This window comes from Lissotriton helveticus, chromosome 10 (assembly GCF_964261635.1).
Source record: "Lissotriton helveticus chromosome 10, aLisHel1.1, whole genome shotgun sequence".
Lineage (NCBI taxonomy): Eukaryota > Metazoa > Chordata > Amphibia > Caudata > Salamandridae > Lissotriton > Lissotriton helveticus.
Window position 1 is genome coordinate 434,313,467 of NC_136071.1, and position 17,117 is coordinate 434,330,583.

At 48.1% G+C, this 17,117-nt stretch overlaps 1 protein-coding gene across 1 annotated transcript in view; it reads left to right on the forward strand.

The window, feature by feature from the left end:
- Nucleotides 1-17,117, forward strand: part of SEPTIN12 (septin 12) — a 539,550-nt gene that overhangs the window by 388,998 nt on the left and 133,435 nt on the right. Inside the window, exons 8-9 of the mRNA XM_078662920.1 lie at nt 5,426-5,543; nt 6,600-6,695. Coding sequence (XP_078519046.1) covers nt 5,426-5,543; nt 6,600-6,695 — 214 coding nt within the window. The remainder of the gene's footprint in view (nt 1-5,425; nt 5,544-6,599; nt 6,696-17,117) is intronic.

The following is a 17,117-nucleotide window of genomic DNA, read 5'->3' on the forward strand; positions in this document are numbered from 1 at the left end:
GTATGGAGTACCAAGCCTACATTTTAGCCAAAAGTGGTCTCACATTTTCACTTAAATCAATCTATTGAGTTGCAGTATTCTTTCCAAAACCAGATTCCTTAGCAGAAAGAGTTGTACCAAAACTGGGTGTAAAAAGAACTCTCATGTATTATATTGACAGAACTCAAGCATTCAGGAAGACACAACAACTCTTTACTGCATTTTCAAAACCAGATAAAGGAAGGTCCATATTTACAGCAAGCATTTCACTTTGGATTGTAAAATGCATCTAAGCTTGTTATGCCAATGCTAAACGACCTCTACATATCCCTCCAAAAGCTCACTCTACTCGAAAAGAAGGGAGCCTCCAAGGCCTTTTTAGGCAATATACCCATGGCTGGCAAATGTATGGCAGCTACATGGAATACAACTGCACAGATTTACAAAACATTACCGTGTAAATGTAATGGCCCATTTACAAGTTCCAGACGGTTCTACAAACATTTATAAACAAATAGACATAACAGTGGGACCTTCTAACTGCCAACCCCTAACCTAATGTCACTTTAACAGTATTGTCCCTTCTATACTTACAGGGGTCTGTGTGCACACTGAATAACACCCACAGTCACAGTGCTTGTTCCCTCAGCAACCTAACAATTTAGAACAGCACAGGTGCACCACACAACGGAATTTGATCAATAAGGACAGTTATGAAGTCCATATCCAGAGAAAAAGTTCTTCAGTTTTTTCTTTTTATTCCAGTTTCATTTTACGTTGATAAAAAAAAAGAGTCCAGTTCTAATGACTCAACACACAGTACAGCCGAAGCATTTAGTCTTAGTGCAGGACTTCTTCAGGGCACTAGATGATGGTGGAGTCAAATACTTCCATGAACTGAGAAGTCATAGGAATCTCTCCTAGTAAGCTGTTTCCTGTCCAGTAAGTCATTATATCAAGAATTTGGTGCCGTCTATATAAAGGCCACGACCAAATAATGACCACTGAGCACGTCCCACAATGGTGAATTCCAACACCGCCAGATTATGTTACGATGGAGTTCAAAATAAATTCTGTAGAAATGTATCTTCAGATTATAACGCGACGGTCTAGAAATAAAACGGATGATACCACTTGATAAGGGATAGGCTTGTGCAATACAAAACACTCAGCTAGACATAAAAGACTGCAAGGCACGGGGGACGTCCCATCGCCAAACAACTCTTGAAAGGCAAACCAATGAGGCAGGAAAACAGAAGCCGCAATGCGATAGTTGCGGTCAACGGGAGCGCTGGAAAGCGTAACAGCAGAGGAAAGCCCGGGCTTTCCTCTGCTTTTACGCTTTCCAGCCTTTCCTGCCTCATTGGTTTGTCATTCAAGAGTTGTTTGGCGTTCAAATCAAAGACCATGCACATAGCAGGCAATAGGAGGGGGCACTATACCTTGTGACTCGAGACTTCTTCAAAGAAAAACAACTTGTGTAAGCTGCCGAGCCCAACACTAGATGGTGGATGTATGCTAAGCTAGGCATGTGATTTTAAGGCACTACATGCCACAAACAGATGCTTACTGGGTAAGTAACATTTTCCTTATACCCAGGTATGTGAACATGGTTTTGCAAGAATAAGGCACCAGGCGTCTAGGTTTCTTGACCTATTTCCCTTATGCTGCATATGATCTGTTTTGCTGCATCTCGCAGTTTTTAGGGTCCAAATAACTACAAGATGGCACACATACTGTTCCGGGTTATTTGTTCGTATATTTTACAGAAGTATCAACGCATATTTAAATAATATTCTTTCATGGATAATTGATGATAAACGGCAAATATGTTTTTTCACTATTTGTAAGCTGAGCTGGGCCAAAAGAGCTTTCTCAAGGCTGGAACCAAAAACAAGGAACAGTAATAAATGTATTCATAGTATTTATAATCTGATGTGAGGTGCTACAATTTCCCAAAACCATGTTATCGTGAGGCTAACATCCCACCCGTGTGTGATGAGTTGTCATGACTTCTGGGTGAATAGTGTCGAAAAAACAAGGCACCAGAAGTGTTATAAGACTAGAGCTGTCCACTAAGAGGTACATCGTTGTCACAGACGGCAATTAATGTGATGTAGATATAAAATGGGGCTCCCTGAAAGAGATTGTTAGTGAGTGAAATTATATGAAGAGTGTCTTTAACATGCTTAGAGATACTTGATATGTGGGCATTGACAAATGTACACTGATTTCTGAGATATACTTTGTAGCCACACACAGGCATTTTTTGATTTTTTCACAGAGAAACCTATACTTCCATGAACATGCTGGGCTGTCCTTCGTTACATTGGCGAAGGAAGAATATTCACAACGGTTTACTGATTTAACTGCATCCATACTCTGGCACATGGAACTCACAATGAGTTAGAGTTGTATCCCATAGCTAGGCTTATGTTATGTTACAGTGTTTTTGTTCAGCTTACCATACACTGTGTACATTGTCTCCTTGTGCTGTTTCAGTCGTGGTTTATTCCTATGTGGTAGGGGAGAGATTGTCTGGTCAAAACCCATGTGTATGTGTCCTTTGCCACTGCTAGGAAAACTTTCCAAAGTCTTGTTTTGCCTGACATATTTGATGTTTTGTAATGTTGTTCACACTTGTATCACAATAAGTGAATTTCCTTGGCATTACCCTCTTCCCTGCATTACTGGGCAGCAGCCAACTTTTCTAATACAACCACAATAGTTAGGAAGATTTGGCACTCTTAGACGCTCTACACTGAGAGATTAAGGAATGTTACCTTATGTTAACTTATCAGCATTTGTTTATCTCACTGCTTCTACTTGTATGGATTTGTAGCTCTCTCAGCAGTGGGAAGGTTCATTTACTTTCATTAAGGCCTTTGTCGCTAACCAAGGTCACAATGTCTTGATTTCATATAGTTTAGTCCATGCAGTGATGGGTCTATTTTTTGCTGTGTTTAATGACGCTTCCATTAGTTTTGGAGGAATACAAGTAAATTGCACCACTCGGTCTTAGCTCATGTGGAAACTTTGTTGTGTGTGTAGTAATATCTTGATAAATGCGCTGCACAACAAATGATGATCAGATACTAATTATATTTCCCCCTTGCTCCTTTCGTGGTGGGGTTTACCTTCTTTTGGATGAAACTGAATTCATACTATAAGGAGGTGTTAGCGATTTTCTTTGTGCAAATTTGAGTCCCATAACGCTCTATCTGATGAATCGAAATTTGTTGCTGAGTCTTGTAAAAAAAATCTGAACATTTAAATAACATGAAGCACATTATGCTTCTCAAGGAAGACAGAGAGTGGTTCCTTTTTCGAACGATAAAAGTTTATTAAATGTTAGTGCGTGTCAAAAGACAAAATAATCACATTTTCATCACGCAATAATGAATATATGAATGCATTTGTTAATATAAAGTTCAAATCAAAGCCAGATTAGCAAGAGGACAAAGTATTTTAATGTCCCCTCAAAGAAACAGTTAAGTAAAATTGGTTCTCTTTCGTGGGATCTCCGCTGATAATCATAAACACTGAATAGTCGCGCCACATGTGTACCTCATGCAGCATTTGCTTATGATTTCAATGGAGAGTCTCTTGAGATAGAACTAGAATTACAGGTAAGAAACCATTCCTTCTAAATAAAGAGAGTACCCTACTCTGCTCAATGCTGTCTGGAAAAAGTTCTGTTAGCGTCCAGAACTGTAAAAACCTACTCTGCACTAACTTAAATCACAGTTTTAACATTTCTAAACCGGGTTCCCAAAAAACGATCCAATCAGGTAAAGTAAAAAGATGCAATCTTGAGCTCCTTAGTTTCTCCCAATCCTCCAAACATACAGCTTTGCTGAGCATCCTTCAAACGTACAATTATCTGCCACAAAACACGATACATTGGACCGGCCTGTGTTCTGCAGGTGCACTGATGCAATCAATTAGGATATTCTTTTTATTATTTTTTTATAACTTTTTATTGAAAGATTTGGCATGTTATACAGCGTGAATCCAACATTCCACAGGCACATGATAACATAAGGTACAATAAACATTAGAGTCTCCTTTATCACATTTCAACCTAAAAGCATTTGGGAATGGCACCTTATCCAACATCATCAACCCCCACTCCCCGACTCAATTAGGATATTTAACAGTTATCATGTAAAAGAAAACATTTCACATTGGGAAAAAAGCAGAGACACATAGCTTTTGTTAATTTGTACTTAAATTCTCCTAGAAACGTAATGCACACGTGTCGAGAAACAAGATAGCTCCCAAGCATTAGCCATTCCATATGCAGGCCTACATTATTTATGGGCAAACCAAACGTGGATCCTACTAATTTTATAGCATTCGCATGTTTATATGTTAATGTCGATAAAAAGCAAAATCATTATATGGAAAAATCAACTTTTAGAGGTGGTTCAGTACACATTGTGGACTCTGTAAAAAGGAATCTCAGTTATACTAAGTTCTGGTTAACTTAGATAAACATTGTTATCCATAACCATGTGCAGGGTTTAGATGCAATGGCCACTGACAGAAGACACTGGAACACTTGGAAGCAATCGAGAACTTGGCTGTCAGCAGATAGACCCACGAGCCAATATGACTACTGTCTATAGTTTTGCAGCCTAAATCTTTTCTGGATTCTCTTGCTGTGCATTATTCCACCTTCTAGTGTATGAGTTGAGAATTGCCTTGTTTCAAGTTTTTTTCCTCCCCCCTCAGGCGTTGTCAATCATTTGGTGGTAGGTCCATCCTCATCTGATGTCAGATGTGTTGACAGATGACTGTATTAAGAGCACTCTTGCCAGATGAGTTTAGCATTAAGTTTCCTGCTTAGAGCTCATTAGATATGCAGAGTACCTACATATACGCACAACCTCCTGTAGATGTAGTGACTGAAGTGGTGATACAGAGCATTTCTACATTATCAAACTGCACTGCTGCAATTCTGGTACCAGTAAAGATTCCAAGAATTTCCCTAGCCCTTCCTGTAATTTGTGAAATTGTGTCCCTGATGCTTATTGCACCCTCTGCATCATAGGTAGTGTCCTTTGCACATGCAGGTAAATTGCAATGACTTCTTCATGACCTATGAACTGAGGCTCCCCTATTGAGTGTATTCTGTAAATAGCAGGGGACTAAAGGAAATATATATAGGACAGTGCATTGGGCCCGCTGCTGCACCTTCTCATACTCAGCAGGTACTAACTGCATAAAACACCAGGATGCACCTATGTGCCACAGTACGCATGTTCAAATGAATCAATAGACTAATGTGCTCACAAACGCAATGCCGCTTAAGACTGATGGAAGTAGATGTTGCATGAAGCACACACTGGTGTCTTGACGTGGAAACCAAAAAGTGTTACTGTAAAATGGGCACCCAACAGGACCCATCCTCAGTCTCACACTCTGCCCTTGCTCACTGCAGGTTGCGTCCGCTTGATGTGGAATTCATGAAGCGCCTGGGTAAAGTGGTGAACGTGGTGCCTGTGATCGCCAAGGCGGACACGATGACTCTGGATGAACGGGAGGAATTCAAAGAGCGGGTGAGTCCAACGAGGTAGAGTTGGGGTGAGTTGTGTTGGGTATTACTTTACGCCAGAGAAGTTGTTCTTAACATGAGGTAAAGACTGACGGGCAATTGAGCTGGATGTCTACATGTAGGAAAGGCTGCTCTTGGCATAAGAAGGCATTTGGATGTAGTTGTGCCAGGTGCCGGAGAATCCTATTGCCATAGGGGATGCCAGGGGGTTCTCGGGATGTTAAGGGTTGCACAAACTGGAGAAAGCAAGGGACAAATTTGTTGCCAACTGAAGCTTAGTGTGTCAGAGGTTCCCGATTCATAGGCACACCTATGTAGCATGCTGAGGAAAAACTGTTATGGACATGAAGGTTTTGTCTTGAGCTGTACTGGGCTGAGATCAGGGTGCAAATGAGGATGCACTGGGTGTAGGGTGGCTAAGACAAAGATGGGATTGGAAGTCGATGCCCTTCTTAGGAATGCTGGATGGTTTGCCCTGAGAGCTGAGAGAATAGGTATCAAGGAAAGCATTATAAAACAGAAGAAACATGCAGCATGGCAGGTTGATGGCACATTCCTAGCTACAGTTGTGAGTGAGCCTGAGATTGAGTTGAGCCAATAATTAAAGCCTGGTTCTGAATTGACAAGGCTGTGCTTGTCAAGAGGGACTGAGCGGTAAGGTGAGCTGCAGCACAAATTAGCTTTTAGCAAGGTCAGGCCACGTTCTCAGCTAAGAATGTCAGCCATTTTTTTTCTCATTTGATCATAATTAGTAGTTTTTGAGTTTACGATGTTCACCGGGTGGAGTAACAATGGACCATATGAGTTAAATCTTGTCGTTTAACCCCTCATCAGGCATATAGTTCAGAAGAGAATAGCAAGTGACTCTTGGTAGTGTTTATGTGAGAGAAGCAGCCTACAGCTGTCCTTAGAGGGCACTATAGGCTCAAGCTTAAGAAGAAAAGCTTATGGTGCAGAGTGATGGAGTTATAGAGAGAAATTATATTCAGGCAGCGAAGTGGACTTGTTAGCCAGCTGTCTTTAACGAGTGACTAACGGACATTGTATGTTGGCACCACAGATCCGGCAAGACCTGGATGCCCATGGGATCAGTACATACCCTCAGCGAGAACTGGATGAGGACCCAGAGGAGACCATGCTAAATGACCAGATACGGGTGAGCAGCAACCTGAAGTCTTGAGACTGGTGGAGTAAGAGAGGTCATTGATTAAATAATGTTGGAGCGATACTCTATAGACAAAATATGCTAGACAGGCCAAGACTAGGCTAGACAGTGCCTTGAGACCCTCACGGGTGAGTAGTTTCGCTTTATAAAAATCCTGATCGATTGGGTCCTCACTATCTATCTCTTGAAAAGGGTGTCAAGCTGTGTCAATCACAATTGGGCTGAAAAAATGTGCTGCAAAATGTGTGGAATAAATGTGCAATATTTTGCAAATCATTGCTTACGGAAATTAGTCATTCATGTGCGCTTACAGTTTGTACATCCAGGAATGGGGCTGGCATGCATAATTTGCTGGGTGCACAGTGTGTTGACACAACATTGTTGTAAGAAGCTGGGTTTCTGTTGCAGTATCCCCGCACACTTTTTGCCAGACTACTGGTGCACTTTGACTCTATGTGCCCTGGGTCCCTGCCAATCAGTTTCCCTGGGCCTGTGCTCTTTCCCAAAACTGTAACTTTGACGCCCAATTGGCACGTCTCTGGCCACATGTCAGACCCTTGCAAAAGGTACCATGGATACCAAGGGCACTGTGTCCAGGTAAGGCTTCTAAGAGTTGCAGCACTTATTGGGCCACCCTTAGAAGCCCTGTACCTTTACACACACACACACACTCACACACACACTACCGTTGCAGGCTGCGTGTTTTGGTGCAAAACAAAGTAAAGAATCGACATGGCACACAATCCTGTGTGCCATGCCTACAACCCACTGCCCTAGCATATGTCAGCCACTTCTCTTGCTGGGTGCACTATACCAGTGGTGAGGGTATAGGTGCATGAGCCCTGTACCCCTACAGTGTATAGACCAATTCGTACACACTGTAAGCCATTAAGATTATATGGTGCTGGAAGTTTGATACCAAACTTACCAGTTTTCAGTAAAGCCATTATGGTGCTGTGGAGTTTGTTATGACAAACTTCTCAACACATTAAACCCACAATGATGCCATTTTGGGATTTAATGAAAAATGCACTCAGAGGGCATCTTATAGATGCCCCCTGAAAAACGACCAGCCTCTGGTGGGTTCCCTGACTGGTACTCACCAGCCTGCCACCACTTGACATGTTCTGGACCCCAGTGGTGGGAGATTTCGCTCCCGGAGCCCAGAAACAAAGCCTTTCTTGGGCAGAGGTGGTCACACTTCCCCAGGCCAGAAAGAGCCATTGGTGCCAGAGGAGCTTCACAGGCCTTGCCGCCTTTGTAATGCGACCCCCAGCCTCTTCTGCTATCAGGAGCATGCCCCCTTCCTATCTCCTCCTTTTCGGCTGGAAGACATGCGGGAAAAATTAGCACAGTACAGAAGGTGTGCCTACCACTGCTAACCCCACCCCTCAAGTGGGGGAAGCAAGGTGAAGCCCACTCTTCAGTGCTCGCTCTCTTGTAGATTCAGAAAAGGGGGTGGTGATGGACAGAGCATCTGAATTAAACACAACAGTCAAAAGATCAGTCAAAAGATCAGGGCTTGATCCATCACCGTTTTTTAGCTCCCTGCACCATCCCAGCTCAGAACCTGGCTATATGCAAATTAGTCTGACCCTGGCCCAGTGCATAATGGGAACAGGGCAGACCAAACTACCAAGCCAATTCTTTACTGGAAAGGAAACAAGCTTCCGGGGACCGGTTTCTGGCATTGCAGCCGTCTTCGGCCCGGCTTGCTTGAATCCTGATGGTGCAGTGAGCAAGGGACTCATGTCTGAGCATACCCTGCCACTCCTATAGTGGCCAAAACGATTCAGAAAAGGGGGTGGTGATGGACAGAGCATCTGAATTAAACAGAACACTTATACCCAGTCAAAGGATTAGGGCTTGATCCATCACCGTTTTTTAGCTCACTGCACCATCCCAGCTCAGAACCTGGCTATATGCAAATTAGTCTGACCCTGGCCCAGTGCATCATGGGAACAGGGCAGACCAAACTACCAAGCCAATTCTTTACTGGAAAGGAAACAAGCTTCCGGGGACCGGTTTCTGGCATTGCAGCCGTCTTCGGCCCGGCTTGCTTGTAGGCAGGCCCTCTACAGTCAGGACTAGGGATTGTGCCCACTCCCTTACGTGGGGTGAGTACACAAATAATTTAGTCACCCTAAGGTCAGTAGACCATTGGCTACTAACCTCGAGACCCCTAAAACACCCCCTAAATACTGTATTTAGAGGGCAGCCCTGAACTAAGAAGGCAGCCCTGCAACCTACGAAGAAGGACGAAAAAAGACACCCAACAGAGGAGACTGCAGAGAAGAACTGACCTGGCCCCAGCCCTACCGGCACGTCTGCAGTTTCCAGAGATCCTGGGCCAAAAGTTGCCTTGTCCTGCAGCCAGCAAGCTCCAGAACCCATGGGAGGACTGGCTGCCTTCAACAAAGGCCGAATCTCCTGTGAACAGCAGCTCTGTTCAAAAGAAACTCCAAAGACAGACTCTGAGTCTGCTGAGGACAATGAAACCTGACGCCTGGAACCTGTCACCTACAGCCGGAGTTCGAGTAGCCCACTGATCCCAGCGAAGCCCTGCAGAGTCGGAGTCCACAGTGCGTTGACCCCTCCAGGACTTCCTGATGTGACCTGCAGTCACTGCACTGAGTGGCCCGGCAAGGTGAAATCCAATCTCAAAAGACACCCCTGCATTCAGCCGCCCTGGAGAAAAGAACCCTAGGTGCACCTACGTCCCCGAGCCCTCCCACTTAACTGACCAGCTGTTTGTCCATCCCAGAAGTCTTCCTGGACCGAGCCTGCACCTAAAAACGAAAACAATGAATCCCCATTGAAAACAACAGGGCACACCACGCCTAAACAGCACCCTGCAGCCAGCCGCCCCTGCAGTACACTTTGTGTGCTAAACCAGATCCTCCTTTGCCCTGAGCCTAACACAAGGAGCTTTGCTCCCACAACCGTGTGGCTTGCTTTTGAGCAGCCACCTACAGGAGGCCCCCTATCCCCGATTAGATAACATTGGGCCTCAGCACTCTGCACCCGGCCGCCCTAGTGCCACTGAGGGTGCTTTGAGAGTTCATCCTTGACCCTGGGGGAACCCTGGTTCTAACCCCAGAATACCAGCTCCCACAACAAAGTACTTGCCTGTTAACGGATAACTTCATTTTTCTCCATAGGAATACATTGACTATTTTCCTTGAAAAATGTTTGTGTGGAGTTGCTTTTGTTTGGAACTTTGAAAAAATTGACAAGAACTAAAAAATGTGTACTTACCTTTTCTCTAGGAAATGTCCTAGTGTGATATCTAGGTATTATCCAGTATTATGGGTGTCTTTCATAGATTCACATTCCTGAATCATTCCCCGTTGTCGAGACGGGAGTCTCCGGTACATAGAAAAGTAATGTCCTATAGACATACATAGAGAAAAATAGGCCTAAAGGCCTCGCCTTAGTAGCCTATCTATGTCCTTTTGTAAAAAGGACCAAACTCCAGAAGGTAGCCAATCAGCTACCACCTCCCTCTAGAACCTTCCTGTCAGGAGCCCCAGTCTCTCAGATTTTCTACCGCACGTTGTGCTAGGGAGTCTCCACCCGAGTTCTCCTCAGGTTTCCTTGTTTAAACTCATTTCTTCACAGAAATTGGATATTTTCTTCATAAATCTGCCATGGCTGATCAACAGAAGAAGGGTCTTTTCAGAGCTTGCTCTTCTTGTGGTAAGAAGAGGCTCCACGTCGACGATAAGCATGAAACCTGCTTATACTGTCTTTGTCCCGATAATTCACCTAAGGAATGTAGAGTTTGTAGAACATTCTCTACAAAAACTCTAAAAGACAGAGAAGGACGGCTGCTCCTCTGGTTGAACAGGCTGAAAACCAGAGACAACCTGGAGTCTTCAGAGGACGGTGAGGTAGCTTCTGTTTCCTCTAAATTATCCTTGAAGAGGCCAAGGGTTGCTTCCCCTAGCCCTACAGACGTTCCTCCTAAAAAGACTGTCAAGAAGTCTTCAGAGGCAAAATCTACAACGTCTGACAAGGAGGTTCCTGCCTTCAGGAAGCCTGCGCTGTCGTCGACGACTACTTCGTCGACACTTTCCTCAGCGCTGAAGAAGACTGTGTCTCCAGTCTATGTGTCAACGTCGACGACGACGGCGTCGTCAGCCTTCTCCTCGACGACTACTCCATCGTCGACGGCGGGTAAGCCTGTGTCGTCGATTATCCTCATTAAGAAGCCATCGACGATGATAAAGATACCGTCGACCACGTCGACGACGACATCAGCGTCGACGACGAAACTAAAACCGTCGAGGAGCGTGTCGTCGACGAAGACACCGACGACGACGAAGACACCGTCGACGAGTGCACCATCGACCACGTTGCCGTCGACTAAGGTTCCGCCGACGAAGGTACTGTCGACGAAAGCACCATCGACGACGATTGAAATTCAGTCGACGACGTCATCGTCGACACTATGGAAACAATCGGAGCTGATTTCTCCGTTGTCAGCGGCCATTCAGCCGTCTACGATTCCACCAACGAAGAAGAGCACGAAAAAGTCGATAACACCAGACTTAGCGTCTCCCAGTAGGGTGCAAAAGTTGCCCCCATCTTGTCTACTGCAAGACGAAGACTCAGACGAAGACCAGTACGGACAGGCCACCAGTCCTTCAGATCTCATAGTAAAGTGCCAAAGCACTGATGATGATGGGGATGAAGTGGAATTTACAGAAGAGACTGAACATTCGCATGTCCAGACGCAAGTCACGCCAATGGTATGCCTTCCGGTGTCTATAGTTTCAGACTTGCAGTTCTTGATTCAAGACTACAAGCAGCAATTTCCTGAACCAACCACTGCTCCATCAATGGGGACAAATCCAGCTACATCTGGACCGACGCCATCTTCACAGCCTAGGCCATCACCTTTAGTGATCCGTCAGGAAAGAGACCCAGTGCAGAATATCCTGTCTTCTGACGAGGAAATCGAAGAACCAGAGGATGGAGAGGTCCGAGACGACCAGTCTGACCATAGAGACGATGAGGACTACATCGCTCCGTCTCCTGCCACACCTGAGCCCACTACCTCAGACTCACCGCCAGTGGACATTGGCGGATTTCACAGCCTTGTGGAAAGAGCGGCCACAAGATTCCATATGACGATGGAATCCCATGAAACAGACTGTTTCCTGTATGATTTTAAAGACCCGGCTAGGAAAACAACCAGATCAATTCCTATGATTGACCACATATGGGAGCAGGGGAAACAGCTTATGCAAACACCAGCCTCGGTCTCCGCAGTGGTACCACGGCTGGACAAGAAATATAAGGCACCAACATCTGAAAGAAACAGGTTAGTATTAGATTCCTTACCTTAGAATATCCCCAGGCGTCAGTCTGGATCCGGAAACTTTTGCGTAGCAGTACCCCTGCGCGTCGGTAGGCGTCGTCTGCAGGCGTCCCCTGCGGCTCCGCGTCGTCGGCGTCGTGCGCCGTGATGACGTCGCTGGAGTATATAGACGCCGCCTCCGCGCGCTGACGTCAGTTCTTCTTTTTTCCGCGCCAGTTAGCGCAGATCCGAAGAGCAGTACTCCGGTCTTTTGACCAAGTTTATTGTTAATTACTTAATCTTCTACGGTGCCGGTAGGATGCCTGGTTTCAAGGGTTGCGACGAGTGCGACCGCCTGATGTCGGTCACCGACCACCATCGACTCTGCCTCCGGTGTCTGGGCGCGGACCACGACGTGGAGTCCTGCGTCGACTGTCGGGCCTTGACTGGAAAAGCTAGGCGGGAGCGGTCCCGCAAGCTTCTCGAGCTCCGTGTGTCGGCCCCGCGTCGAGAGCGGTCCCGGTCCGGTCGGAGGTCGAGGGAGCGGTCGAAGGAACGATCGCGGAGCCGCCATGAGCGCTCCGGGAGTCGCCACCATTCCTCCGGTTCGTCAGGTAAGCGTAAGAGGTCGGGGCGTCGTCATCGTACCCCCGACTCCCCCCGACGCCCGCGTGATGCGGCCGGGGGCTCGGGTGGCCCCACCCCCGCGGCCCCGCGTGGGTTGCCGACGCCGTCTGACCCATACCGTCGGTCCCTGGGGAAGGCGCGTCGAGTGAGGAGATCGAGGCCTTCCTCATCGCTATGAGGGCGAGGTCTCCTCCGGCGGGGCCTACGGCGCCTGCGGGCCCGTCGGTCCCGTCTGGGGGCCCGAGCGGTTCGGGTGCTCCTGCCTCGACGCCGCCGGTGGCTCCGGCCTCGGCGCCGCTGGGCCCCTCAGGTTCGTCGCCGGCTGGTCTACCGGCCTCTCCGGCGTCGGTTCCTTTGAGCCACCCCGTGGTACCGCCTCCGCGCGGTGCAGCGACTCCGCCGTCGGTTCCGGCCGGCGTCGGGTCCCCGGCGCCGACGCCACGCGGCGCCACCCCCATTCCCCCTCTGACTCCTGACGCGGAGTCGGACCGGCGTCGTCCGACGCCGGATCCGGCGCCGATGGGGCCCATTGACCCCGAGGTCTATATCGTCGATCCAGAATACGGCGATGAGGACGAGTATGGAGAGGGTTGGGAGGGGTCTGAGGACCCTTTATCCCGTGCCTGCCAGTATGATGTGGACTGGGTAGGTGATCTGGGTGATGCCAGTGGTCTGGACGAGTCGCCCAACCCTGGGTTTGTCTCCCCGACCCCTGTGGCGTCTGAGGCAGGTGCTGCCTATTCGGTGGTCCTGATGAGGGCTGCCAAGGCCTTGAGCCTTGAGCTCCCTGTCGCGAAGGTCAAGCCGAACATTCTGACCGAAGTGTTTAAACCGCAGTCATGCCCCCAGGAGCCTCTGCTGCCGTTTAATGAGGCCCTGACGGATGTCCTTTTGGGCACCTGGTCCAGGCCCGCTTCCGGTGCACCGGTTGACCGGAACGTTGCCAGGCGTCACCGTCCGTGCTCGGACGACCCTGCCTTCCTATCCACTGTAGGAGAGTAGGGTCTGCAATCCTATGATCACCCAGATTTTTGCTTTTTGCTGCACTGGTTTACGACTTTCCCTGGCTGTGGGCCTGCTAATCAGACCCACAGCCTAGCTGTTCTCTCTATCCAAATTGTACTCAGGTACTGAATTGGCACTGGGCCCTCTCCAAGTCCCTGTACCCAGGGCTGAGGTGCACCCAGAAGTCTCCCAGGGGCTGAAGCATGTATTGTGCCACCCCTGGATTGACTAACTAAAACTGACACAACTGGCTGCACGACAGCTGGGGCAAGGTGGTGTACTCACCCTTTGCTTTAGATATAGTATACCTATATCTAACCCTAAAATGGACACACAGATCTCCTATCAGTCACTCCTATAGCAGGCCTTAACAATCCTGAAGGCAGAGTGCTTGGAATCGTGTGAGATGGTGCTCTAGCATGAGCTGAGCCTGTCTGCGGCTTTCGGGATCCATCCCTTAGCCGTTTCCATGATATCGCATACCATATACTCTTAAGTGCATTATAATCCTCGCGGTTATGTGCCAACTCTGGTATCGCTTTATCAAAACATGTCGAGTAAGGTGTCATACGAATTGGAATACTAACCCCTCGCCAATTCTGGCGACGGGGTTAGCATTCCACCCTTCTAGAGGGACACGACATGCCTGTAACCTATAACCCGGTTAAAAGTCAGACAGAGCCTTAGCATCCACAAAATGGATGCTGCCACCGAGACACAAGTCTGCCCTCCTGCTGCTGGGAGTCCTCCCAGAGCAGGAGATAAGGACAAAGGGTTTCCTGCCAGGGGCGGTGCCAGCACCGTCCCAGACAGGGTTTTGTGTATTGTAGGTAGGCAGGGCTTTAGAGGAAGGTGACTGCACGTGGCACCCCGGTGCTCACTGTGCATAGGCTGGCTGGAACCAGTTCCAGGGTCACTCCAGACCCTGTGCTGGGGAAAAGCCCGCCAAGGAAGTGGGTGTAACCACCCCCCTCCTAGTCCCACCCATAGGGCAGGACTTAGTCGCGTGCCATCCCCTTTTTACAGGATAAAGGTAGAGACTGGCCCCCTTCCAAATCAGATCATCTTTGAATCCTGAAACTACTTTCTGCGAAAGGAACTCAAGACTTCTTCCTAAGATTTCTCCCTTGTGACTAAGGAGTAGTCACCCTGCATCCGCAGGCACCATCTAAGAACACTGCGGTCTGCTGTAAGTCCTTCCTCCGGAATCCGACTGCCCAGCTCGACGAGAACCGGCTTCCCTGGCACCTCTGACCTCTACCCACCTCTACAGCCCAGCTGAGAACCGTGGGTGCGACGAGACCTCAAGGGACCGGCCATCTGCAAGACTGCACGACTTCTTTCCAGCAAGCCCGCCGAGTAATCTACTGGTGAGTGCTTTGGGGTCCGAGAAGCCCCGACTCTGAGCAGCTCCAGCTCCGAAGTGCAGTCCCCCAGCATCTCCACGATCTGCGTGGGGCCCTTCTGCTTTCCGCTGCTCACCGCGTTGTTTGGCTACTAGCCCGTTGGCTTGTGGCCTTCCTGACGACGCCCGACGACATTTCGGCTGCTGGTCTGGTTGCTCCAGACTGGCCCTTGCTCCCTTCCCGAAGAGGAGCACCCCGGACCCTCCTGGTCCACTCAAGACGCCATTTTGAGTCCACCGCGTGGGCTTGAATTAGCCACGGCTTGTTGCCCAATCCTGGGTAACTTCGACGCCAACGACTTCATCCATCGTGGGACAGCTCGCACCTCCATCCTGGTCGCCGACAACGCCTCCTGGTCCGAGAGACTGCAGAGCCCAGCAGCGCCCACTCACCTGACTGCGGTGACTTCGCCCGGTGCCATCCTGGTGCCCACTTAATCACTGGCTAGTGATTCAAGAACTTGGTCCCCTCTGCTTTCAGGTTTTCTTCTTCCTTGATCCAGGCTTGGATCCATCGAACTTTCCTTCACTGGTCGCCTGCCAGCAACTTCTTCCTTCCAGGCTCCCGGTCCGGCAACGAGATTCCCGACGTCTTTTCAGACCTATGCAGCTGCAGCCCCTGGGCTAGGTAACTTCGGCACTTCGGTGTCCCAGCATAGCCTCACTATCCTAGGGTCAGGATCCACTGTCGTTTTCTTCCCACCAGGTCGGGTTCGCCCGTGAACACTAACTTTGTGAATTCTAGCTTCCATAGACTTTGTCCCGCATCCCGCGTGAGAGTGCACACTCTGCACCCGAGTTCCCTAGGCCTCCTGCTAGTAATCTAAAGGTTCAGTAGTCCAGTCCTAGCGATCCCAAAGCCTCTGAGAATCGTTACTTACCTGCTAGTAATTCGCATTCCACTTTTAGCGTATATGGTTTTTCGTGCCCCTCGGGCATTTGTGTAACGTGCTAACTTAAAAGTATTTTCGTAAGAGTTTTGTTGTGTGCTTAGCACCCTGTCCTCATAAAGAGTACAGGGTTGTTGTGATTCTAATAAATACATTGTTTATTTTCATAACACTTGTGTGGTGTCCTTTCACTGGGTGTTCAAGGGGTAATGTGATGGTAAAACAGCTGGCTTAACACGCCCTCTAGAGTCTTAGCCTTAGACTGCTCGTATCCATGCTACTAGGATAGCTGGTCTATAAGGTTGACTTACAACCAATCATCAATAAGGGTTGTTTGGACTGATATATAGTGATCACTAGAATAGTGAGCACTGCACATCAGGCCAACTTCTCACATTGGTGAGCAGCGGTTGGGATTTGAGCTTGCTGTTGTTTTACCACACATGCCCTAAGAATATCTTGTGAAAGATCACATAAGTACTAAAGGTACATATAACTTAGCTTAGAATACTCTGAGTTCTACTGAACCAGCTGTTGTAGCTCCTAGGGCCTAGCACACCCTAAACTACAACTCTAGCAAGGGATCAGTAGGCAAACATATAGTGTAGGTAAGTGCACCACTTACACCTCACTAGAAAAGCATGTCGACTCAGGGGGACTCTACTGAGACTCCCCTGGTCAGTGTTGACCCTCCACAGGTCACTTCAAGATATGCAGCTCTCAATTTTCAGGAGATGAGGCAACTCTGTGTCTCCAGGAAACTGAAGCAGGGGTCTAACCCCACCATTCCCTTTCTGATAGGTCTCTTAGAGACATATGATGCCAGAAAGCTCTCTCAGTTACATGAGAGCATGCCAGCCTTAGAGGGAACCTCTGGGGATCCAGACCTCCCCAACACTGATTCAGCAGTTGAGGAGGAGGATCAGGAGGTACTCTCTGGGGATGAGGCAGACAAGGGTCTTGAGGTAGTCAGAAGGCTAACTAGGACCAACTTAGACTTACTTGGGCTAGGATCTGGGGGCCCCCCAGTACTAACCCGAAGTGGGCCTAACCTTGGAGTTAGGAGAGATAGATCTCTTTCTAGGGACTCCAATAGATCTCTGCACTCTAATGCCTCTTCTCAGGGGAGAAGGAATCCTCCACAGAGGAGATTTACTTCCCCTCAGAGAAAGGAGCATGAG